The sequence below is a fragment of the Acromyrmex echinatior genome, unplaced genomic scaffold (genome assembly GCF_024713525.1).
Source record: "Acromyrmex echinatior isolate Ae372 unplaced genomic scaffold, ASM2471352v2 Scaffold46, whole genome shotgun sequence".
Lineage (NCBI taxonomy): Eukaryota > Metazoa > Arthropoda > Insecta > Hymenoptera > Formicidae > Acromyrmex > Acromyrmex echinatior.
The window spans coordinates 1-25,029 of NW_028259079.1; the positions used below are offsets into that span (position 1 = coordinate 1).

At 38.6% G+C, this 25,029-nt stretch overlaps 4 protein-coding genes across 4 annotated transcripts; 3 read left to right on the forward strand and 1 right to left on the reverse strand.

Moving 5' to 3' along the window:
- Window positions 1-6: 6 nt before the first annotated feature.
- On the forward strand, window positions 7-2,585 carry LOC147906397 (uncharacterized). Its single transcript, XM_087416611.1, has 3 exons — window positions 7-725; window positions 845-1,057; window positions 1,284-2,585. The coding sequence occupies exons 2-3, from the start codon at window positions 862-864 to the stop codon at window positions 1,553-1,555; spliced, it is 468 nt and encodes a 155-aa protein (XP_087272737.1). The 5' UTR covers window positions 7-725; window positions 845-861; the 3' UTR covers window positions 1,556-2,585.
- A 116-nt stretch (window positions 2,586-2,701) lies between these two features.
- LOC105147856 (uncharacterized) lies at window positions 2,702-7,393 on the forward strand. The gene is made up of 3 exons (XM_011059164.2): window positions 2,702-3,865; window positions 4,055-4,386; window positions 6,645-7,393. Exons 1-3 carry the CDS (start codon window positions 3,737-3,739, stop codon window positions 7,267-7,269), a joined length of 1,086 nt encoding a protein of 361 aa, XP_011057466.1. The 5' UTR covers window positions 2,702-3,736; the 3' UTR covers window positions 7,270-7,393.
- A 131-nt stretch (window positions 7,394-7,524) lies between these two features.
- Window positions 7,525-9,630, reverse strand: LOC105147857 (uncharacterized). The gene is made up of 6 exons (XM_011059168.2): window positions 9,591-9,630; window positions 9,365-9,465; window positions 9,053-9,251; window positions 8,818-8,969; window positions 8,472-8,706; window positions 7,525-8,185 (listed from the first exon to the last, which is right to left on the reverse strand). The coding sequence occupies exons 1-6, from the start codon at window positions 9,613-9,615 to the stop codon at window positions 8,055-8,057; spliced, it is 843 nt and encodes a 280-aa protein (XP_011057470.2). The 5' UTR covers window positions 9,616-9,630; the 3' UTR covers window positions 7,525-8,054.
- Window positions 9,631-10,814: 1,184 nt separating this feature from the next.
- Window positions 10,815-15,654, forward strand: LOC105147861 (modular serine protease). The gene is made up of 9 exons (XM_011059172.2): window positions 10,815-10,971; window positions 11,706-12,510; window positions 12,635-12,739; window positions 12,995-13,212; window positions 13,368-13,583; window positions 13,832-13,996; window positions 14,063-14,361; window positions 14,747-14,903; window positions 15,125-15,654. Exons 1-9 carry the CDS (start codon window positions 10,905-10,907, stop codon window positions 15,310-15,312), a joined length of 2,220 nt encoding a protein of 739 aa, XP_011057474.2. The 5' UTR covers window positions 10,815-10,904; the 3' UTR covers window positions 15,313-15,654.
- Window positions 15,655-25,029: the final 9,375 nt, after the last annotated feature.

Genomic DNA, 25,029 nt, shown 5'->3' on the forward strand with positions numbered 1-25,029 from the left:
GGATATTATATCGTCTCTATTGTGTTCCAGTATTCTGAGCAGTTATCTGTAATGGAAAAAGTGGAAGAAACTTGAAGAATATATAGTTCTAATAATTAAATTTACTTTATATCCAGATAGTAAATAACTGTATGGTTTTAAATTTTTAGTGTAATTGATAAGCGGTAACCATCCAATAACACATAAGAATGTAAAAATTGCATTGCTTGCTTTCAGACTCAGATAGCGATTGTCAAATCGCTCTGCTGATTTGGCAATGGTTAATAGCGTGAAATATTGTCCTAATATTTAATTTAGTCTTGTAAGATTAAATTCAAATTTAGAAAACTAAATTTCTGTTTATTGCCACAGTGACACGTCTCAAGCGGAAGATGAAAACCGGCAGCAGTCTTATAATATTAGATATAGTCTTAGCAATTTTCTTACAATTAGATTTACATCCAAATTAAAAAAAAAAATTAAGTTTACATTTTTTGTTTGTGAACATAAGATTCAAGATATTAGATATTGAAATTGTTAAGATTAATTGTGCGTATTTTGTTGAATACAGCGAGAATTTTTTAAGTTTATTACAATATTTCATCGCATAATTTGCCATTATAAATATAATATTATATTATGTTAGTTATTTAAGAATGTTCTGTATCTTTCTTTTCATATCTTATGTCTTAATCGTTTAGGTGAGAAACGAAATCTGGACCAAAAGCCTGCAGGATTATCTTCAGGTACGTTTAATGTATAATATGTTGAGAGATATATCATAAAAGAAAAAAGATATATCTATCCATAGAAAATTTTATATTTTCTATGGATGTTTAGATTATTTGATATATTTTGTAAATAGGAAATGATCAAAATGTAATGGCGGAATCTGGAAATATTCATGTCGGCAACGGTCCACCTCTACCTCCATCTTCGCCGCAGGCGCCATGGCAAAATCATCACGTGAGGATTCCTTGGGGTAGACCACCACCTATTCCAAGGGAAGGGGAACCTCCTACAGTCTGTCCCGGATTACCTCCTATTAATATGCCTCCACCTCAGATCAGGTCACGAGGTAAGCATTTGATTTATTTGTCACATCAAACTATTTATATCTTAAAATCTTGAATTTTAAGTTATGTTTTCTCTGTTGTAAATTACCAACCATTTATGAATATATCAGCGTTCCTCGATATAAATAATAAAAGACAAAGAAATATAATAAATCTGCACATTATTGTAATTCTTATATGCACAATATGACAATTGACTAGTCTTTAAGGATATGATACTGTTCTCAGGTCCCACTGATGGTAATCGCTCTCCTACTCAAACCGCCGTGTTAGAGCAGCAGTTAAACGTTGAATACAATCAAATACCGCCCTATACGACGAAACCGCCGCCTTACAACGCGCATCCATTGATGCAATCGATCTGCAATCCGCCACCGCCACCACCGCCGCATCATCAACAACCGCGACCGCAGCATCCTGCACAAACGGTACAGCATTATCAGGTGCCAATCTCTCAGACATATCAACCATCGACGTCCTGCCCACCATGGATGAACTAAAAATCATAAAACTACAGTAGACAGTATTTCTTGTTATGTCGCTTCCATTTGATGATGTGATTTTGATGAAAGTGACATGAACATGATGAAAGTGTTGTTTTGACAAAGACATAATAATGAAGTGCTGAGACTCAAGCTGCAAAGATCTGATAGATGTGAATAGTTAGAACTGCATCGTGTTACGTACACTCAATTGTATGTTCCTTATGGCAATTCTTATAATTTAATAATCTATTTTAAGGAAGGGGAATATTGAACTATATGTAAAAATTTGTAAAAAATGTTAAAGATTATTTATACAGTATAATTTAAATTGTATGCTAAAAAAGAGAGAGAGGAAGAGAACATGAATGAATGAAAGAAAAAGAGAAAAAGAGAAGTGTGAGATTATACATAATAATAATGTCATATACATACGTTTGCGAGATAGTTACTTATTATTAGAGATAGTTACTTATTTTGGTAGAATATATCTTCAGGATCACATAAAGAATTCTTGTATAGCATACACACACACATACATACACAATATGTATATAATACTATATACATACATACACATATATACATATATATATATATGTATGTATACAAGAAAAGAATATATATATATATTAGGTGTTGGAATTAATTCGTAGCGTTTTACAAGTGATGGGAAGTACTTTCATTAATGTATTTTTTAATGCTCATGTGAAATAAATAACATTCTTTCATTAAAAAACGCTACGAATTAATTCCAACACCTAATATATATATATATATATATATATATATATATATACATATATATGTATGTATACAAGAAAAGATAATAGCGTTATTATTTTAAATAAATTATTCTACCATTGCGCATTCAAAGATCACTTGTTTTGGGTACTCTCATGCGAGGAATAATTATAGTTTCCTCTCAGTGAAACTGTATCATCTCTCCATTTACTTATAGATAGGTATGTAACACGTATAAACAATGTATGCAGTTAATGCAGTTTTTTTATGCAAAGCCAATAATAAATCGTTATTGCCAATTAAATAGCTATTTTCATGTCGACAGCCTTTGTCTATCGTCACGTTTTTGCCACGCAGAATGGATTGCCGTTTTCCACATCAACGCGATTTGGCAAACAACGATAAAACCGCACCGTTTCCATTTGCAGCGAGCAATCGTCGCAATTAGCCCCGTTAAACGCCGCCGGGTTGACGGGTGGAGGGCAGTAGCGGCAGTAGCAGCGACGGCGATCAAATCCTGACCAAGGCGTCCGTGTTCCAGGGCAAGCAAGGGAGTGACGAGGGGATGAGGTGAAATTCCGCTCGATACAAATTCGATAAAGCCGCCGGCGGCCCGCAGGACTCGCTCGTTATCCGGATCTGGCGGTCTGTTAGCCGCTACGTCAGAAAACTTGCAACCTTTCCGTGTGTTACGCGACCGCGTTCCCGATACTTCGGGGAAGTTTAATTTGCTGGATAGCGAGGCGCACTGTAACATCGTTCTCGCGGTGAATTCTTTCTTCAGAAGCGAAAGCTCGAGAAGGAATTTTTGCCTCGGCTTGAAGCATTTAATCTCCAGAAATTCAATGCTCCGCTTGAAATTTACGAAAATTAATAAGGAGAGATCGAGTTTAATTTAGAAGAGATCTTTAAATTTAGTCTTGTTATAGTTACTTTATTTTTAATCTGTTGACGAATATGTTAACATAATAATATAATATAATTTTTTTAAATATAATATATATAATTACTTCAAGATGAAAATATTCGTCTTGAAATAGTTATATATTATATTAACCAAAATTATATTATATTATTATGTTAATATAATATGTGTCAAGATTAAAAATAAACTAACTATATAAAAAGATTAAATATTCGTATAAATATTCAGTATAAATTATCGGAGAAATATACGAAGTAACAATCGCTAAATGTTGCCTTGGATTATCAAAAGTGAAACTAATGACCATGTCACATGCGTGCGAATACGAATTGACAAATTACACGCGTCAATTGTGATATTGATCGGTAACCTTCCTCGGAAATATTTTGTGCTTCGTTGGATAACAGGCGATAAAGGCTGCGTCTCGACTATTCCGAATTTCCAGAATCGATCATTGTAATCAGGACCATCGCCTGAACTGGTTACCACATCACAGAGATGCTTGCAGCGACCATAATCGCTTTTCGGTAATGTCGCTTTGTCCGTCGTCGTCTCATCAGCTTGTCGCAGCGGCGATCGCTTTTCGACGTGCCCGCCGCAAATTTCCGAAGGACTTCGGCCTCGAAAGCACCGTCGAATGTGCATCCGGAAATACAAAGGTCTTACACTGAATTATCATTGTATAAAAAGAAATGACGAACATCTGTACGTTATTAATTTTAAGATTTCCATAATAATTCTCTGTATTTAAATCAGATCCCATTTGCTTCTGATTTCGCGTTATGATGTATGTCGATCGTATCGAGGGCAATTTATTAACCGTGTTTCTGACGGATGCATGTTTTCAGACGCAAGAAACCACGACGAGCTGCGAAGGGCCTATCAATCAAATCAGATCGAGCTCCACGCTGGTGAGACGCGCATACAACTCGAAATCCAATCATGGTTGTCCAGCAAGCATGCGGAATCACGACTCCGACTACGATCGTTCCTACAACAAGGAGAACTCGACCTGCAGTTGCTACCGGACAAGAAACGTTGGCGAGGACATTTCGGAGCTGCAGGATGAGTGCAGTGGTGGAGACGCGGTCGATACCGTGCCAAGCAGAGAGCGCGAGGAGTTTGCGTCATCGGACGCCGATCGTAAAAATGAATTTGTGAAATTGGTTGACCGAGACAGGTTTGTAACGTCTCGGCCTTGCGATGTTTTCAGTAAATGAACTAACGGTTGGACTCTTCGTCCTATTATTGCGTTAGCATTATGAAAAGATACGACGTTTAAAAAATGATTCTTATCAAATCTCAAATGGAAAAGATGAGTTTTGAACGTTTCGTTTCTTAGGTTTTTGCATAAAGGAGACAAAGTGCTATGATTAATACATTTCGAGCTGCGTGGATTATTAGTAATTTACTAGATTTTTAGTTCATTTTTCAGCTCTCTCTATTCATCGATATTTTTCGCTATTAAAAGACACATAATTATGATGCTCCTCAGACTTCTATACGTATTTTTTTCAAGGAAGTTACGTAGTTTACGACACAATAAAAGCGTAGTATGAGGTTGTATCTCGCCTTAATAAAATGAATTGCAATGCTTGCGAAACATTTAACGATGTACCAAGATACTCAGGCTTATCCAAGTAGAACAACCAGTCATTATGATATCAAAATAATGTCAAAATGACTCTAAAATGATTATTAATAGTCATTTTCAATCATTTCCGATTCATTTTAATATAATTTTGACATTGTCGTGACACTTGCTCTCTGTAGGTATATTTAACTGAGTTCAGTTTACTCTTCATTTTTTCTAGTATTAGCATTTCATTAAGACATTATTTAACACGGTCTTAAAATTGGCATAAATATCACGACCTGAGATTACTCCTAAATCACGTAATGCATATATAATTATAATAAACACTTCCTGAAATTATAATTAATGCAGTTTTAGTCACCGAGAATTACCCAGTGACTCATACGCGGATGACAAGCTAATGAAATTGGCATGGAACTTGTTAAAACATCTCTCATAAAATCATCTCCCTTTACGTGAATGCAGATGCGACGTAGCGTTGAGATCGACGGATGATAGCGACATTGTCAGATCGATAGAACGGATCCCGCAATCCTCACATCCAACATCTTATCATCATTGTAAAGCGCGCTGCCCGTCGAGACCATGTTCGAACATGGATCCCAACCATGATGTAAATCCTTCGTGCGACTCTGCGTCCTGTGAGAAGCACGACAAAGTCGCGTGCGGCGATTTTACAGGGGACAGGAGCAAGGAGTTCGCGTCGACAAGTTGTCACGGAACATCCATCGATCTTGGTGGCAATGCGGAGAAGGATATCGTTACCAGCGACACTCGGGGCCATAGTTCGGATATCGAAGACATGTGGACGAGGGCGAATACTTTGACCAAATCTCAATCGACCCATCGGAAAATTGTAGATTCAACCTGGCGATACCAGTGCGAGTATCATCCGCGCGATGATTCTATTCCGAATCTGTCAAGATCGTCGTGTGATCGTTGCCGAAATGAGTGCTACCGTCGCTATAATTATCATTGCGATTGCTCCCATCGGTATTGCTGTTGTTCGCAACACGACAATTTGTGCATAAACATCAAAGGGTTAATAAGAGATCTTTTTATAATATATTATATTAGAGAGAATCTCCAAACGTGAAGTCACGATGTTAAGAACACAAAATGTAGATGGAAAGAACGGTTTTATTAAAGTATTCAAAAGTTTAGTTAGAAACAGATCTGAAAATAATTTTGTTGGACCGTTAAAATAATTACGTAGGAGTCTCAAGTATGATGAGCAACGCAGTAAAAAGTTTTGATATTCTAGCTATATCAATCATCTAGCTTTGAACGTCCTCTACATAATTATTTCGTTGTAAAAAAATTATTTTTAGATTGTACTTGATTAAATTTTTAGATACTTCAGCAAAACCATCCTTTTCATGTAACATTACGCATGGTAGCTGAATTGATTTGTGATGAATTTTTAAAGGATTTATATTAGTTTTTAATAGTTTTTAATAACATTTTCGACCGTAACGAGTTTAAATTAATAAATAGTAGAGCACGCAACATCCAATCCATCTCAAATTGGTTCAAACCCGTTATAACGATCGAAAATATTATAAGATTTGGAGCCAATTTCGGATTGGTCATAAAAGTTTGAACGACTGCGTATCCAGAGGAATCTTACATCTAGTTTTTTAATATTATGTATTAAATATTGATCGTCGTGTATTTCACGTATTTCTATAATGAATTTTATAAAATATCGTCATTTTAAAAAAGAAGTCGAATGAATAGGGAAGGAGGGTAAGGCGGAAGATATGTGATTGAGGGGATGAAAATGCCCTGCAGCTACAATCTCTGTTTAATTCACTCTCTTCGCATCATTCATATTGCAGATGTGAGACGCGCGAGAACGGCATCTCCGGCGAGAAAGCTCAACACAAAAGCTGGCGCGATCAGATGCGAGGCGAGAATAGTCGATTGTACGCGCGGCAGTGTTACTCGAAGGAGTATTCTGGAATAATACCCGCCTCTCGTGAACGAAACGATGAGGAACGCAAGGAGAAGAAGAACGACGACGACGACGACGACGAAGACGAAGACGAAGACGACGACGATAGCGTGGTTGTTATCAATCACAAGGACTCCATGTGCATCCTCGCTGAAAAATATAAAGCCAGCAGGAAGTGGTGCGACAGAAGGTGCGGGGATAGAGCGCAATCGGGCGACAGGACAGGGAACAAGGATGAGTGTAACAAATCGTTGACTTCGGAAATCATCGATCAGCCGCTGGCTGGATCGTCGCTGGAGATCGTAAACGCGGTTTCGCACGAGGGACCGAGGATGAGACACAGTTGCCGAGCTGCACATTGCGAGAACTGCGGAACCGCCGCGATCGCAAGAATATGTGGCCGACACGAGCCGCCAGAGGATGAATTCGACCGATTGAAGCCGCCTTTGAACGAGACGGCTGCCACCCGTTGTTGCTCAAATCGACCGCCTTGTAGACGTGTCTTCTAATTCAATTTCGTTCCACAAAACACGTTCATGGACTTTTTACCCCAATTTTTGTATTTTCTAGTTATTTTCAGCGTCCAACATTTGTGCGCGTGAACCATTGGAATAAAAAACGATTTAAAATTTATTTGAAATTTCGTGTTTTTTTATCTACATTTTAATCGCGGTAGTAGATACTGTACATAAACTGTACAGCGATGTGCGTGAAAAATTTAAGCGAAATCCTCGCGCTTTTGCACCTTTCCCTGTTTCAACCGCATTGAATTTTTTCCACGAGATACTTACTTACCCGCCGTATATTAATGCAGCGAAATAATATAGCAGAGTATTACAACGCTAAACGTTAAGAATAAAAATTATGTAAATCAAATTTTAGACAAGCCCATGAAACGGTTTAGTTCGTATTACTCGAATTAAATTAACTTTGTATAGTGGGACAATTAACTTTTAATTCGTTTTATTCAAATACGCGTAGAAGAGAGCCAGTTTCCATCTAGGAGAATTTTAAGCTTACTATACGGAAACGCGGTACGTTAACAGAATTATCGAATGTAAGCATGTACATTAAAAACCATGGTGTCTCCGGCATTTGGCTGCCTCCGGAGACGACTTTTCGCTTGCTGGGCTCTTTGTGATAGTCGTACGCTCGTTGTTTCGTTTCTTCTCTCGCACTGTTCGCCCACAGCTTCCATGTTAATTGGCTCATCTCGTTGGTCTCTGGAAAGGATTTCGTAGCACGCTTTTCCTTTTCCCTCCCGGAAAGTTCAGCTCTCTCTTCGATGCTAATATTACACGTACGTGTTTGTTTCTTCGTCACGTTCAGATTCTATTTCGATCTCTCGATCTTCTTGCCAATCTTCCGACACGCTAATCGAGTTCACCACTTTCTCAAATGATTCATCTTCCTCCTTGTCGTATTCTGTTTACATGTTTAGATGAATATAATATTTCAGGTAGCAAATTTTATTGTCATTTTAACGTCAAAAGTGACTTAATTTTGATATTTAAAGTCAATAAACAGTCAAATTTTGTAATAAAAAATCATCATTTTGATTTTCTCTTCAATGTGTTCCTTGAATTACTATCTGAGATAGATTAGTATTTTTAAAGATTTTTATATATAATAAGTCAATCCCTTTTTTTCTCCTTCTCATTGTGATATTATATTTAAAATAAATGTTTTATACAGACATCGCTTATAATACCTTGTGCCAAGCGAGCAAGTGTTAATCGATCTTTAAGAGCACGTTGAAGTTCTTCGCCAGCTTTCATCAAGTCCTCTCGATTACCAAATTCTGCGGGGATGTTCGCCCGAGTCATGACTTCGTCGAAAAGCTTCTGATGCAAATTTTTGAGGATGGCTTCTGTCACTGTCGATCTCGTTGATTCTACCGGCGATTTAGAGTTATTTTTGTTCTTGCGATACTGTCTATAAGCTTTCTATATGACATTTGTGACAATTAATGATTATTTCTTTTCAATTTTCTGTATATATTTGATATAAACATAATGTACGATGTATATGATAATTTTACATATAATTTGATTTACTTGTATAGTGGATGCAGCTTTATTTGCTTTCATTGGTGTCAGTCCTGATTCCTCGTACATCATGTTCAACCAAGCTACTACTTGAACGTCTTCTTTGGGCTCTATCATGTCTACTTCGCTTCTTTTCTCTTCCTCCTGCGATTGCATAGTCTCTGCAAGAGAATATAATATCGGGATTTGAAATACTACCCTAGTGCACCTAGAAATGCACTAGATGCAATCTGAGTGATCTTACGCATTTTCATTTTTAGGTTTTTCCTTGTATAATAGCTGCGGTAAGTAGCCTGTATTAAAATGGCGGCTTTCGACGCTTCTGCTTGCGAAGCTCCTACCTTTCTCAGGATCTCGAGAGTCCTTGTTGCCGCTCGTTGCCACGGAATTATGCCACGGGACTCGTTTAATAGCATCCTCTCATAATGCCCACGGAAAGCGGCCTGATTAATAACACCGAAAATGATTCAAAGAGCTACGATCAGCATTAAAGCTCCATAATAGAAGGTCTCTCTCTCTCTCTCTAGTTGGGTCTCGTATAGTAATTAGCACATACTTGTATTATCATGGCATACTTCTCCGCCTGTTCCAGCGAGACCCCCATCGCTTGCAGAATACTTTGCAGAGATACCTCGGATTTCTCGTCGCAAGTTGTGTCTGCGGTCGAAAGAGGAAGAATGTCTCTCGCGTACTTTTTGTCCGTTACACGTTACAGAAATACCGCGCGCGGCGGGTCTACCCGCCGCAAAATTGTTTTTCTACATAATTCACCGTGTAATTACCGTCGCGCACCTGGGTCGCTCGCATGTCTACCGCGTCCAAGTACGCGCGGAACGCCGTCTGAACCCGAAAAAAGTATGAAAGAATGTCTGAAATATTATTTAACTGCTGGATCCTTATCCGGCACGCGACAGTAAATTCTATACCTGAATCCTGGGAGCGGCGCGGGCGATCTGTTCCAAACTCAAGCCGCTCCGGCGAAGTATATCCACGATGGCTTGACTCCCCAATAAAATATTGTTTACGACTTTCACCGCGACTGAAATTGTACAATTGTACGACTGTAGAAACGCGATACACGATTGTAGTGCGATTTACGATCGTCGCGCGTATTTTACCACACGCGCGGATGATATACGCGCGGTCATTCACTGCAACCTTTGAATTAACATAATGATTCGTGGGACAAACTGGTATACCAGTACGCATGCATGTAAACATTAGTAATTAATTAGCTTAACGTTCCAATTAGCGTCTGTTTGCGAATGATATATACATAACATCAAGACATCCGAGGCTGTTGTAGTTGACAAAGTACCTTTTGCATTTTCCCGTGTGATCAAAAGGGTTTCGACATAATCAGCGACAAAGCAATAAATGTTCCTCGGTTGCGAGCGTAGAACCTTTACGGATCAGATAATAATTTAATCGTCCTTTGACGTGACGGTGGTAAGTCAAATAACGATTTCATAGAGCGAACCTCGCGTGCGATGTCGGTGCATAGTTCGCGTAATCCTTCCGGGACCTTACATATATGTTTAGCTCCATGTTTCTGGAGTAAAACGTTCATTTTCGCGATTATCGTTTCAGCCGAGTTGCTTGAATTTATCGACTCTTGCTCTTATCGCGAGTAATACGATGCGCAAAAGTTGCTAACTTTCGATGGTAACGAGCGCATTGATGAAGCTATACAGAAGCTATATAATGAAACAAGTATAGATCAGGCTACACAGTGTTGGTCCCTGAATAAAATCATATCGAGATAAAATCATTAAAAATACAAATAAATTACAATCCCATTAACTTGTTATCGTTTTATTAGCGTTAAATCGCGTTAAAGTTATTCATTTGATAAGATTATTCTATGATCCCGAGACATTTCTCGATAACGCCGACAAATTATTATTATTTATTTTGACATTGTTTTATTAACGTTTCTACGAATTTCTTTGCTATCCTCGAGCTTTTTCCTTGACATAGTGCCATTTTGCGCCGTTCGTGAAATGATCTCTACATTATCGTGGGGTATTCCACGTTGACTGGGCCTGACGTGGAACACGCGGTCAGTTTCTCGTCGACTATGAGCGACGAAAGCCATGCCAGTTACGAACGCATGCGTTGTGTTCTCGGTGACTCTGTCGTTTCTTGCCTTACTGCCGTCGCGTGAGTAACTTACATAATATTTTGATTCACTGTTGTTTTCGACGTTGTCTTACCGCTTCACCGAGTTCCGTGCGAAGAATGGCTACGAAAGTTCGCGACTTCGCGCAATGATACGATTTAATTGCGAGATTAAGCATCGCGTTCTCATTCTACGCGATACGTATCATCGTGTATCATCGAATAACTAGACAAATCTTCGAGCAATGAATGAAATTTATCTGACGTGAATGAAAAATTCGTCCGTAAAATCCGATTCGAATAATCATATTTACAACGTGCAATGATGAGAGTATTCTCAATATTAACACATATCGTGATGTTTCTTCTGTATTTGAAATTAAAATGGAAATGTGACAGAGACCAAACATAATTCCTGTTTGTCGGGTGACAATTGAATATTCATGAACTAACGCGCGACTACGAATTCCCTCACAAGTTTACATTGACTGGTTTTTGTAATATTCAAAGATCGAAGCAATCAGAGAATCCTTGAGAATTGTTTATAGAATTTATTTCTGTCTTTATGTATATATATATATATATATATATATATATATATATATGTGCCTCTTTTTTTCTTCAATATAATCAAGTCGGTGATTTTTCCATTAAGTAATTTTCTTGTTTGCGATTGACTAAATTTCAATACAAAATTAATATTAATGTTTCTCGTATATGTATAGAGAAAAATTTTCGAGAATCAGCATTTACGTAGAAATTATTCACTCTTTTAGTGCCTCTACAGGCTCGTGCGCAGATTTTGGACTATGGGTTTTCTGATCGATACGGAACAACAGCCTCGAATGGCCCACCAGGTCATTCCAAGTGGAGCGGCAACACTAATCTTTCCGGACCACCGGGTCATAATAAATGGGGGGGTGGTGGTAAAGGGTCATCAGGTGGTCGCGGTCCTCCCGGATTAGGGGGCGGCGGTCCTCCAGGATTGATTGGTAAACGTCCTCCGGGCTGGAACAAAGTGGACACCGAAAATTCGTCCGAAGGTGAAAACTATCCACGTCCAAATAGCAATGAAAACTATCCACGTCCAAATAATGATGAAAATTATTCACGTCCAAATAGTGGTGAAAACTATCCACGTCCAAATAACAATAAAAACCATCCACGTCCAAATAACAATAAAAATCATTCACGTCCAAATAACGATGACAATTATTCACGTCCAAGTAACAATGAAAACTATCCACGTCCAAATAACGATGAAAACTATTCACGTCCAAATAACAACGAAAACTATCCACGTCCAAATAACAATGAAAATTATCCACGTCCAAATAATGATGAAAATTATTCACGTCCAAGTAACAATGAAAACTATCCACGTCCAAGTAACAATGAAAACTATCCACGTCCAAATAACGATGCAAACCATCCACGTCCAAATAACAATGAAAATTATCCAAGTTCAAATAACAGTGGATCCATTCAAAGACCTTATCCTGATTACAATAGAGAGGGCCCCCATGGTCCAGGCGATCGCATATCCGATCGAAATGAATATCCACAGAATCGACAGTGCAGGTATATCTGACTGCCTCTCAATTAAAAATATATAATTCTTTATTAATGTATGACGGAGATGGTACTTACTTATATTCGTATTAGTAAAATAATTAACAAAAATATTTTAATTATTTTTAATCAGGGACGACGAATTTCGTTGTGGAAGTAACGAGTGCCTACCGCGAAGGGTTAAGTGTGATAATAAAAATGATTGTCGTGATTCCAGCGATGAAGAATTTTGTATGGCGTAAGCTAAATGCTTTTTAACTACGCATGTTTTTATATTAATTATGTATCTTCTTTAAATGCTGCTTCTTCGAAATTCATTACTTACGACATGGATAAATATGATAATCATACTTGACTCGGATAATAAACATACTTGATTTCATCTTTTTTTTATCATTATCTTTCTGATAGCCTTCTGAACTTCTCTTTTTATTTGAAATCTTTAGCTTTAAGTGTACAATTTTATATATTTTACATATTTGCGAAATTATAGGAACAGAAATAATGATGACAGCTGTGTTCTACCCCAACAACCAGAAGGTGGGCATTACGAATTGGGTGGTTGTGATGAACGTTGCGATAAACGTCCTGGTGATACAGTTCCTAAAAACAGCTTCCTCAATTATACCTGTAAAAGCAATTACATGTTGAAAGGAAACACCATTTCCGTTTGTGTCAACAACCGGTGGTATCAGCCGCCTTCATGCCATAGTAAGTTTATTTCAACGGTATATATTTATTTTTAGAAACATCGAATGACGTTAAGGTCTCTACTAGAAATAATATTCTTCTTATTTAATGATATTGTATCACGCGTCATATAATATAAAATTTATTGTTTATCTTCTCTGTTATTATCTTCGTAGAAATCTGTTCACCGTTGAACAGTACCAGCGTAGACATTTCCTGCAGCTACCACGGGAAAACGGTGTCCTGTAGCGAGCGTATACTGCCTGGTACGCAGGCTACACTCGCTTGTAAATCATCTTATAAATTACCTTTAACGAACGATCCAGCTTACAGAGAGCTCACGTGTCTCGACGATGGTTTATGGGATCGTCGCCTTTTTCGCTGTCTACCAGGTACTTGTCATTTGCATGCTTCCTGATACGAGGAACGAAAAACGAAAAAATCTGGACGGATTGAACGTCAACCGTGCATGTTATCATCCATTAGACCACATGACGTTCTTCTGCAGTAATTGCCGTCTGAGCGTATAAGATTACAGTTTCGAGACTTTATTCCAGCTAGTGATTTATAATCCGGCTGTTCGCCTGCAATTATCGTGCCATCGTACTGCAAAAATATTAACGACATTCTGGTTAATTAGAATGCGGAACGTCCATCGCGCACGGCAACACGTTAATCGTAAATGGATTCGCTGCCAGAACAGGGATATTTCCATGGCACGTGGGTATTTACGCCAAGGAAAATACGGACAGGTACCAGCAGATATGTGGCGGCACTTTAATTAACAACAATCTCGTCATATCAGGTAAATTATCGGGCTGGTGAATCGTCATTCTATTCTTAGATTTACTCTTGTCGCGTGTATTCGTAGCTGCCCATTGTTTCTACGATGAGGTTTACAACAAACTGTACAACGAATCACAATATGCTGTGGCCGCCGGCAAACATTATCGTGATTGGAACGCGAGAGAAAAATACGCGCAGAAATCGTTGGTGGAGAGCATCCAAGCAGGCGGCAGGTACCAGGGAGCGAGAGGTAATTTCGCCAACGACATAGCTTTATTAAAGTTGAAGACGCCCTTCGAGCTGACTACCTTAGTGAGGCCCGTCTGCGTAGATTGGGACAACACGCACGAGAGAGAGCAGCTGCAAGTGGGACACAGCGGCAAGGTAATACGGGCACCAAGTATCAATCGTGAGAACCAACTAATTGGCACGTCTTAGCACAATTTAATTAATTACAAAGGCGCTTTGTAATGTCCGAGCGAAAGTACATTTGGCGAGATACTAGTTGTAAACTGCATTAACGACCTGGTTTCGAACTAAACTTCGACTGCGTGCATGTTGGGACATTGTTACATCGTGTTCACGTTAATTGCTACGAGTGCAACGTACGCCGTACTCACGTGGTTTTGTATATTCGATCGCGAGTGGGTGGGCTGTTTAATTTTTGTAAAGTGGCTCGTTTCGACCGTCGCGTTGTTCGAGAACGAAGGTAGAATGAAATGTAAAGAGAAAATAAAAACGGACACGTGAGCTCACTTCGTGATTTCAGGTGGTTGGCTGGGGCAAAGACATCAAAGGCGAATCCACCAAGAGCTTACAGGAAATTGATATGCCGTTCGTGCCGTATGATCAGTGTTTGTCCGTGGTTCCTCAAGATTTTCGAGGATACCTCACGTCCGACAAATTCTGCGCCGGCCACTTGAACGGTAAGTTTACATATATGTAAATGTTTGCTAGATTTATTCGCTTGCTCTCATAGAGAATTTGTAAGATTATCGCAGTAATTGATAATAACAAGTAATGATGATAAATGAAGTAATGATGATAAAGAATTGTATTACGGTTGCATATCTCTGCTATCGAAAAAAAATGATTCTCTTTAGTGTTTTATAATTGTTCATAATGAAAGTAATTGCATAATTGTTAGGCTCGAGTGTCTGCGACGGAGATAGTGGCGGCGGCTTGTGCTTTGAGAAGGATGGCATTTGGTATCTTCGCGGCATTGTGAGTGTAAGCCCAGAGAACAAAGGCACTTGCGATTACAACTCGTACGTTGGATTTACCTCCATCAGTCATTTCCGTGATTGGATTCGCGAGGCCTACGTGAACGCATAAATGTTTCGTGGGATATGTGAATTGTGCCAATCCGTGAAATATATCGCCATATTATCGAGTCTGTAACGCTAGACAGTTCGATACGACGTCAAAACAAGATAACTGCAACAAAGCATTATTGACGATTATAAATCTTCTTCGCAATTTTTTAGCATCGAGTGGCAAAAACGTGAAAATGGAAGAATAGAGATTTAAAGATGAGATTTGCGCGATATAAAACTGTTGAAAACGCAATATTATCTCTGAGAGACGTTGTCGAATATGATTTATAAAAAGTTTTAAAAATCTATACTCTGTGTACGATACTCTTTTATCATAATAAAACTCTTTAATTATACTACACACAGTTGTGACGTACGTTTAGGAATCAATTATGAATACAAGGAAGTCATTATGCCTGATCGTTTCTGCGTCGCTGCATAATTACCCCCACTTTAATTTTCCACGGTCATAGATAAGTATCTTCGTGCACAAAGTGACGCAATATGATATCGCCTGTGTTTTTATATGAGTAATAATCTTGTTGCTATAATCGTGACGTTTATTGCGTTATCATGTATAAGTATATTTCCACACGTTGTTGGACATTTTTTAATATTAGTACACGAACGCGCAGATCGAGCCGTATCGAAATACAATTGAATGACGAGCGCCGTGACGGACGTCCTGCAGGACGGCTTTATCTGACAGAAATCTAAATTAGTAACGCGTCGTTTTATTTACAGCGGCGTCGCGTTATCCGTAACGCAAAGCACGGTGTCGTCGAGGATTCCTTTTGTTTTTTCGTTATTTCGGTGCGTCGTGTCCCCCGCAGGAATTTCCCAGTGGTATTGAGATTATCTTCGACGGGTATCGGTACACCCACATGGACTTTGTTTTGCGAGCTTACTGTCTCCTCGATAAATTGAGTTCCGGAGTTTGATGACGCATTGGTCGTAGTCGGAGCTATTTGAGCTTCATATTTCCCACAAATTCAACGCGATCACGTTCCTACGGTGATTATACTCGGCGAACGCACGGTAGATAATTAATATCGCGCCCCTTATTGTCGTTGGAAATAATAATTTCGTGCGAACGTGTGTATACGTATATGTATGTGTATATGAACGAGTAGTTGAATATTTCAGAGTATCCTGCGGAATGCACATAGTACGTGTGATTGTTCCAATAAGGAAGCGTGTGTATATCTTGCGAGTTTCACAATATAGACGACATACCTAACTCATTAGCTATTAATTATTTAATTAGAACTACCGTATCTTAGAGCGCATAATATGTACCGCGTGGATATATGTATCAACGGTGTCAGATACACAAGCGTATGCGTGTGTTTGTATCTGGGAACCCGCGTTTGCTCTCTGCAAGATTCATACATTAACAGGATGTGTTCGTTTGCTCATTGGTAAACCGTAGTATGATCATTACACTAAGGTTGGAGGTGGATAACCAGAACGCGTACATGCGGTTCAGCTCGATAAGGCTCGATCAATACGGCAAGGAAATCTAGTTTGAAACAAAGCTATTATTCGAGCTTGCGAAACGAGAGATCCGATACAAACGGGACTTTGAAAAATTACACCAGCGCGCTTGAAAGTTATAAATTTGCAATATAAATATTTCGTTAGTTTTATTCCAGAGAGAAATCAATCTGTATTTTGATCAGCTACGCGTATTTGTTATAATATTGTAATAAAATCACTTGACTTAAATACGCAACTGTAACCTTGTAAAGTTTCGTATTTCTCGACGATTTCTTCGCGTTGCTCACTTTGCAGAAATATCATGCGGATGGGTCGCTAAGGGATGGCCGGATGTCAAGATAATTGAAACAGGACGAACTTATTAACCGACACGTTTCCATTCTTTCCTTCGTCGCCACCGTCGCGACGCTTTTGTGCATTAACACCGAACGAGTGTTTTAGCGCGGCCGTTGTCCTACCCTGGATCCTGCGCAAGTGTATTTTTCTTTGGGCTTTTAATTAGTCCGGTCATTAATTAAACACATTTCTCCTTCGGGCATCCGCTCGTCGACATCCGCGTCCCTTTCCCACTGCTCATACACCTCTCTGTCCTCGTTCCCTTTTCTCTCGCGGCTACCCGCTCGCTGGCACCGCTCTTTCGCCTCTTCCTACCGGGAGCTACCTCACAACACTTCAGGAATTTTAATTTCGCCCTAACGTGTAAACACGCTGGCGCCAATTTATTTCACCATGGGGAGCGTTTTAAAAGGGAGGTTCGGGCCCAGCCGACCTCGCTTTCTCCGGCTTGCCTGTTTGTCCTTAACTTTAATTCTCTCTCTCTTTCTCTCGTTCTCTCTCTGGCAACTAGATGCGTTTCGCGATTTACGATACTGCAAAATAGCCGCGGGCCTCGATACGAAGGAAATTGAAGGCCATAGAATACCAGTAAACGACGTACCGGCAAACGACGGTTAAAAAATATTGGTAGATAATATGAGTCTTTTGCCAAACAAAAATATTATTACGTATAAAATATGATCTCTCTAACATTTCATGTCTTTATTTGTAAAAAGAAAATAATAATTATATCATTTTATATCATAACCATAAAAATAATCGACTCGATTGTCCGCCAGTGGCTGGCTATTCGCTGAAATAGTCGTTCTGCGGCAGGAAAACGTACGTTTTCTGCTCATAGCGGATAAACGGAATTGCTTCACGTCGGATGATTAGTGTCGAGCTTAACAGCGTGGAATAATGCCCGGGATTACGATAATTAAAGAGTGTGATTAGTTTTATTGCGGCCGAATGACCGTAATAAAATGAACGGTAAAAGTCTGCGGCGGGTAAGGAAAATTAACTTATAAACGCAGTTTTGTATTTTATTCACAGTTCCGTTTCCTCGGCTGCTACGAAATGATATTTCCTGAGACAGAACGACGTATATTCTAGTTTCCGATAATCGTTATAAATCGCATCATGTCGCCGCTTAATCGCGACGTGATGGGATAACCTGTTTAATGCCCTTATTTAGCGACATTATATGCGGCTAAAATGGTGCTCCTCGGGTATTCAGGTCAAAAGGCTGCGCTCCTTTTAGTTCAGCGGTGCTGGCGCAGAAAATGGAACAAATACACTCTGTGATAATTTAACTCGAGTTCGAGGGAGGAATCTTCCCCCTCACGGCCTTATCCTTTGAAATCCTTTAATGGGAATTCTTTGCGACTACTGTGAGATGACTTAACTCAGTGATAATATTATTGTACTTGGCCTGAAACTTGGGAAGGACTCTTGATACGCGAGAGAAATGAAGGTTGAGCTGTTTCGCTGGGGAAATGGTCAACCCTTTGTAACATTTTCACTTTCGGCAGAGCGCTTGGAAATTTATCAGCTTGAAGATACTCTGATTAGATTTCAATGTACTTTCAAACTAGTTTCATTATTTTTAAGAATGTGTTTCGCGGATGAAAAAAATCTATGATTAGCATCAGAATGTATATTTCGAGTATTACTGTAACAAATCTTTCAATCTTGCTAGATCTTTTTTGCTTCCATTACTTGCACCGGAATCGATTTCACGAAGCGACGATTACTTGTTTGAAATCCATGGAGGGTAAATGTTACTAGCGGCAATCTTATTATGATTCTCAATTTTCTCCGATTTATCAACTTGAATTCGTACGGTCGCTGAACTCGAATATGTGGCTTGGTGGTGCATCGACCTAGCTGGTCGTTCAAAAGAGAAAAAGAAAGAGAGAGAGAGAGAGAGAAAGAGAGAGAGAGAGAGAGAGAGAAAGAGAGAGAAAGGAACGATTGTAAAAAAAGACATAGCAAAAAAAGAAATTGTGAGAAGGAAAGGAACCGTACCTGGCGGAACCGTTCCGCGCGTAAAACGCGAGTAGAAGCACGAACGAAAGGTAAGATAATGGAAAGTTGGAAAGAGCGCACCGGAGACAGATGGAGAGATGTGGAACGGCAATACTTCAAATTCATTTGCGCGACAATCTCCGGTTCCTTTCGCTTCGCGGCTCAACCTGCCGTGCCAATAAAATCAGAAGTTCGCCTCGCTGAAAGAGAGGTTGGTAGCTTGAGAAACGACAAGAGAGAACAAGAGCGTCTCGATAATTATACGCATAATAGAAAAGATGAATACTATTAGATATCAAAAAGGCAGTGGTAACCCAAACCTTTGAGTTAAAACCATTTCGTTATTTTTAACTCCCATGTGTGTCAAAATGTAAAAAAATTCATTTCTGCATTGTTGAAAATATTATGAAATTTAATGTACTTTTAAGTTACACTAGTTACAACTTAATTTCATAACAATATATTAAATTTAATGTATTCAAAAAATATATTTTTGTGTGTGTGTGTGTGTGTGTGTGTACATGAAATTTAATGCATACGTTTATTATATTTAAGACTACTATAACTTAATGTTCAGTTAAACTATTAATTTTGTTTTAGTTATATCTCATAATCACAATGCTTCTATTATTTAAATTCATTATGAAATTTTTAACGGAGTGTGCAGTTATTTTTAAAATAAACAATGTTTATATGCACTTAGTAAATAATAAAACTAATTAAATTTAATATATTTTCTTGAATTAAACTCTTTAACTTCACTATTTTAGTTAATTAACGACATATTAAATAGAAGCAATGACGACTCATAAAAATAATTAAAAATAACTAAAATTATAGGTATTAAAATTAATTAAAATTGACATTATGAATCACAGTATCCCATTCCATTAGAGTCATGAATTAATTCTAATTTTACTTAATCAATTAATTTTATATTTACGTTCCAAAGATATGTATTGATTATTTACTAAAATATATTAATTTCTATAATAATTTGTCTTTATACATTATGCGCTAAATTTGATTGAGATTTCAACATTAACATGCACTTAGTACATAATAAATTATACTTGAGTCTTTAATATAGACTTTCTTTAAATTATTTAATTCCATTGTTTTAGTTAAATGAACAACATCTTAAATAGAAGTGATGACGACCTATAGAAATGATAAAAAATAACCCAAATTGAATACAATTTAACATGAATTTACCAGTAAGAAAAGGAGTGGAGGGCATGCGTTTCGTGATTCTGTAGCAGCGAAATGAGCTATATCGAATACAGCGTTTATCGTTTGGGGAGTGTCGATAGCGTGTATAAAATATTCGTGGGCCGATCGCATAATTGAGTTTCTCTTTGCCGTTTCTTCGCGGAGGAAAGACGAAGGGCGACCGGAAGGGAAACTTGAAATCGTCGCTTCGGCAAATTGCCGGGCGAAATTCGCCAAGCGCGACAGACGGGAAATGAACCTCACTGAATGCTCGCTGTCTTTCGATGGTCGTCCCCGCATTCGCCACCTTTTTGTCCGCCTTTCCGCTTCCGTCGGGGGATTGCGACGGATAACCCCTGGCTATGGTGGTGGTAAACGCGCACAAACGCCTCCCCGATAAGTTATCGCCTAATTATGAAGCCTGTGGGATGCGACGTTTGCACGTAACCCCGGTGATTATAAAGTGCACGTTACGGCCGTTTTTCACAGCTGAAAAATCTCCGCGGGGTATAAGTCTTAAAATGTAGGCAGGCAGGCGGCCCTTGATACGCTAAGCAAATTTGACGATGAAGCTCGTTTATACGCAAGGAAAAGCGCCACCGTGAAATGTCCCATCGGATTTGCCGAGGGCGTATAGGTCGAGACTTAAATAGAGAAGATAGATAGATAAACAGATAGATAGATAAATAGATAAAGCGTTTATCAAAAGTTTTAGAACAAGCCCCCTAAGAACATGCAAAAAGTGAATTTAAAAAATATAACGGAAAATAGATTATAATAAATGCTGAGTAATTTGAACGGGAAACGTAAATGAAGGTGCAATGAAAATGGAACAGAATACAATGAGTGTTGAAAAAAAAAAATCAAAATAAGGTAATACATAAAATGAACGTGATAAGTATGAAGTGCGAGAATGACAGTGTGATGAGTGTGATAAAAATGGTGATAATGATGCTCGCAGACGAGAGCTCGGATAAATGACGGTACATTAAGTAGTAACGATGATAAGTTTCAACATAGACCAAAAATAGAATAGTTGAAGATGGAAGGATTCCTAAAAAAATTCTTACTATTTACGATCCAATTCGTTTTTTTTTTTTTTTTTTGCGTCATACTCGATATCGATAAACCAGCGACGCAAATGGTCCTCAACGATGTAGCCATTTTTACGCATTTCGAACGAAAAACGCGAGAGAGGGATGACAAAGTGGATCGATCAAAGCGTATTAGACGTGACGATTAATCGCCGCCGTTATTTCCCTCTTTTCCGCCACTTCGCGTCGCGGTTCGATCCGACACGGACGCGCTTCGCTCTCGGTCGCGTTAGCCCTTTTATATTTTCATTAACCGTCATTATTCCGCCTACGCTTTGCCGCGGTCACCAGCGTGCGCGACGTTTTTCCGCACGCAAAGCGGAAGCGGACGGACGCACAGAGTGCGTGGGCGGCGACGGTCGTTACAAAGGCGCATCAAATTACAACCGGTGCGGGGATTAAAGCCGGAGGAAAAAAAAAAGAGGATAGCGTTTGCGTTACGCAAAAGGCACACTCGCGAATTCGTCTCTCTCGTCCTCTTTATATACGTGTAGATTCGGCGGTTCTTCTCTTTCCATTGCACCCCTTTCACTGCTCTCTCTTCACCACTTGCACTGGTTCACCCGTCTTCTCGTTCTTCTTTCTCGTTCGCCATTTCGTTCGATTCCCCGACTGCTCGAGCTCTTCGGTACGAATTAACGTCCTACCCATGAATCCGCTAATAAATCTCGTGAACCGCTATTACCGCTACCGTCCGTTCGAAGGAAGCTAAATCTTCGGATAAGAGTAAAATGGCCGCAAACCGGTCATCGGTTGACGAATTTATACGGTTCGAGAAGTACGGTGAGAGGAAGAGCAGCGCAATTTTGGCCAGAGCGATGCTGTGGTGCGGCGCAATGGAGGTGAGGCGCGACCCGCGGATCCGCGGTGATAATATTGATTTTTGCGATTACGCAGCACGCAGCGCGGCGCGAGTTTGCCTACACGCGCGAATACATCGTATATATATGCATCGAAAGTATTATTTATTTTATAAATAAACGTATACATATCGCGCGTATATCGCGTCTGCGTAACCGCGCTCGCGCATGAATTCGGGTATTGCGCGTCCCTTCACGCCGTGAGCGGTAATCCCGCGTTAACGGTTTGCTTCATTAATATGTTTATAATCGTAATGACGCATCACTGATTGTTAAAGCATTCTATTGTGCGCGCGTTCGTTTTAAATCATTATTACGCGGTAATATCGAGAGAATTATTAATTAATTATGCTGTGTGATATCGATAACGAGCCGATATTGTATCGGCGATATCAAAGCCGTATTTGTTGTTCGCGTTGTCGCTGTAACAAGCTGCAAGCATTGTTTTTAAAATAAAAGAGAGGCGTGATTACAACGCATAATCGAAAGCTGTAGTTCGTTCCAATAGCAAGGAACACTTAAAATTCACGGCGGTTCTTTTTTCTTCTCCGTTTTGTCTAATCTTCGAGATGACACCGTCGAAAACTTCGATAGAAGACATCGACGTTCAATTACGAAGTACAAAAGATAGCCCCGTTATTCTTGGTTACCCGTACATTTGTTTGTCCTTCATGAGACTGTCTGGGATGGATGACCATTGTTCTTACAGATTGGGGCTTTCGCAAGGATTAATGAGAATGGTTCGACCATTCGTCGAAATCCGATTGGGAAGCCCATTCAGATCGTTTAAAGCTCCTGCATAGTTACTGCATATTGGATCGTCACATTATAAACGAGAAATAACTTTGCTTGAAGTTTCTTGCATGTCATTTGTAAATAAAGAGAATTTGGATAAAATAAAATAATGAAATTGTTTTAAAACACTAGTAAAAATGGATGAAAGCTATTCTTATCGGTCATGGCAGTCCATAAACAGTTAAAAGGTGATACTTCACATGCCTTTTACGATTATTTATTATCAAAAGGGTAGTAAGGATACCTTTCGTCCATTTATATAAGTGTTTTAAGTGTTATGATTATTTTATTTTATCTACATTTTCTTTATTTACAAATCACATGAAAAAAAATTCAACACGTCATTTCTCACTTACAATGTCACGATTCAATATGCCCGACTTAGGATCCTTAAGATAATTCTTTAGTAAATTGAGTTACTGTAGAAATATCTAATTTATATAATGAAGTTGAAGTAAGCAAAATTCTAGGGTAAGTTAACGATGAAATGAGAAAACAATGTTGCAAATGTAATTTTTAACATAAATGTAATTTTTAACGTAATGACAGGTAAGGATCGGAGACACTTCTTTGATTAATTGCATACAAATATTATTGTACTAGGCTTCTCTAAAAAACGAAATTATAATCATTTAAAAAATTACGATTGTAATAGTCATAAAAATAATAAAAATCAATGACCATTTTGGAAAGATATTTACATGCATAAACTTGCAATATAAATTTAATCTCAAAAAGTAAACATAATGTCACCTTATTTGGTAAATTTGCAGCTCTTAATTTATTACGTATGTTTCATACTATTTCATTAAGATGTATATATAGTTTTAATATTTTATCCAAATTATGTATTTGTGATTTTAGGTGGGTCCTGATAAGGCACCCCAAATTTTCGGCACTTTACTAAGCATCACTTTAATATTGTGTTTTTTCCTGACATTTGAAGTATATACTTGTAACATTAAATGCTAAACAAGCTGATAAAGGAAAATAAAATGACAAATAAGATGATAAATAAGCATAGATATATAAATAAATATTAAGATACAAAAGAGTAATAAATGTTTAATGAGTTGTATTTGTTGGCATTTGAAATTTCAAAACAGTTGTTCATGTAGAAATAATCGCGAGAGAGAGAGAGAGAGAGAGAGAGAGAGAGAGAGAGAGAGAGAGAGAGAGAGAGAGAGAAATCAAGATCTTTTTTCCTCCGACAAACAGACCTGAGTCTAAATAGATTCGATTCCTTTTCGTTCCAACGTAAGCTGTTATTTATACGGGTGATACGAACGATTGAGAAATATTGCTGTTGAAATTCTTCCGAGGTGCAATTGGCGAAAGATGGTCGTCTCTCAGTTTCAGTGAAACTAAAGTTTTCGGATACGAAGTGGACGTGGATCACGACTTTTATGTTCTCACAACTCTTTTACACTACTTTACGCGACGCTGCGTCCAAAAATGTCGGCGTTCACCTGGCCATCTAAGGGCTTTGTGCGATATCTCGAGTTTCGAGCGCCCACAACTTTTGCTCCGATCGTAACAGTGCACTTAGACGAACACTGGATAGGTAGATAGGTGGGAGCTCGTGAAACATTGAGATACAACTAGGCGTGTCTGCGGTTCGGGGAAATTACGGAGTTAATGGAAGTCCGGGGCGAGGCTTGTTCAGTCGCGTATTAAAGAAGGAAACGGGGGAAATATCGTGAAGGGTCTCACCTTGTAAGTCGTCCTGGAGAAGGAGAATGGTCCGTTTTTTTTTGGCTAAAAATAAAATGTATTAAACCGTCCGTCGTTACTGAGAGAACTTAACAATAAATCGGTAGTAGACTCGAGAGAAGGATTTTTTAGTCCGCAGCGGTCTTACGCCATCAGAAATTCATTAATACAAGCGATATGTTCTAAAAAAAGTTTTAAAATAAAAGAAAGACGTAA

What these genes read in the sequence shown, in the direction of transcription:
- LOC147906397 (XM_087416611.1), top strand. Translation starts at nt 862, where the DNA reads ATGGCGGAATCTGGAAATATTCATGTCGGCAACGGTCCACCTCTACCT. An exon ending in ACCTCAGATCAGGTCACGAG is followed by an intron (nt 1,058 to 1,283) that starts GTAAGCATTTGA and finishes TACTGTTCTCAG; the next exon opens with GTCCCACTGATGGTAATCGC.
- LOC105147856 (XM_011059164.2), top strand. Translation starts at nt 3,737, where the DNA reads ATGTCGCTTTGTCCGTCGTCGTCTCATCAGCTTGTCGCAGCGGCGATC. An exon ending in GTGCATCCGGAAATACAAAG is followed by an intron (nt 3,866 to 4,054) that starts GTCTTACACTGA and finishes GCATGTTTTCAG; the next exon opens with ACGCAAGAAACCACGACGAG. An exon ending in AAATTGGTTGACCGAGACAG is followed by an intron (nt 4,387 to 6,644) that starts GTTTGTAACGTC and finishes TTCATATTGCAG; the next exon opens with ATGTGAGACGCGCGAGAACG.
- LOC105147857 (XM_011059168.2), bottom strand. Translation starts at nt 9,615, where the DNA reads ATGCGAGCGACCCAGGTGCGCGACG. An exon ending in AAACCTAAAAATGAAAATGC is followed by an intron (nt 8,970 to 9,052) that starts GTAAGATCACTC and finishes ATTCTCTTGCAG; the next exon opens with AGACTATGCAATCGCAGGAG. An exon ending in AAGCTGCATCCACTATACAA is followed by an intron (nt 8,707 to 8,817) that starts GTAAATCAAATT and finishes AATGTCATATAG; the next exon opens with AAAGCTTATAGACAGTATCG.
- LOC105147861 (XM_011059172.2), top strand. Translation starts at nt 10,905, where the DNA reads ATGCCAGTTACGAACGCATGCGTTGTGTTCTCGGTGACTCTGTCGTTT. An exon ending in AAGTGGGACACAGCGGCAAG is followed by an intron (nt 14,362 to 14,746) that starts GTAATACGGGCA and finishes TCGTGATTTCAG; the next exon opens with GTGGTTGGCTGGGGCAAAGA. An exon ending in CTGCGCCGGCCACTTGAACG is followed by an intron (nt 14,904 to 15,124) that starts GTAAGTTTACAT and finishes CATAATTGTTAG; the next exon opens with GCTCGAGTGTCTGCGACGGA.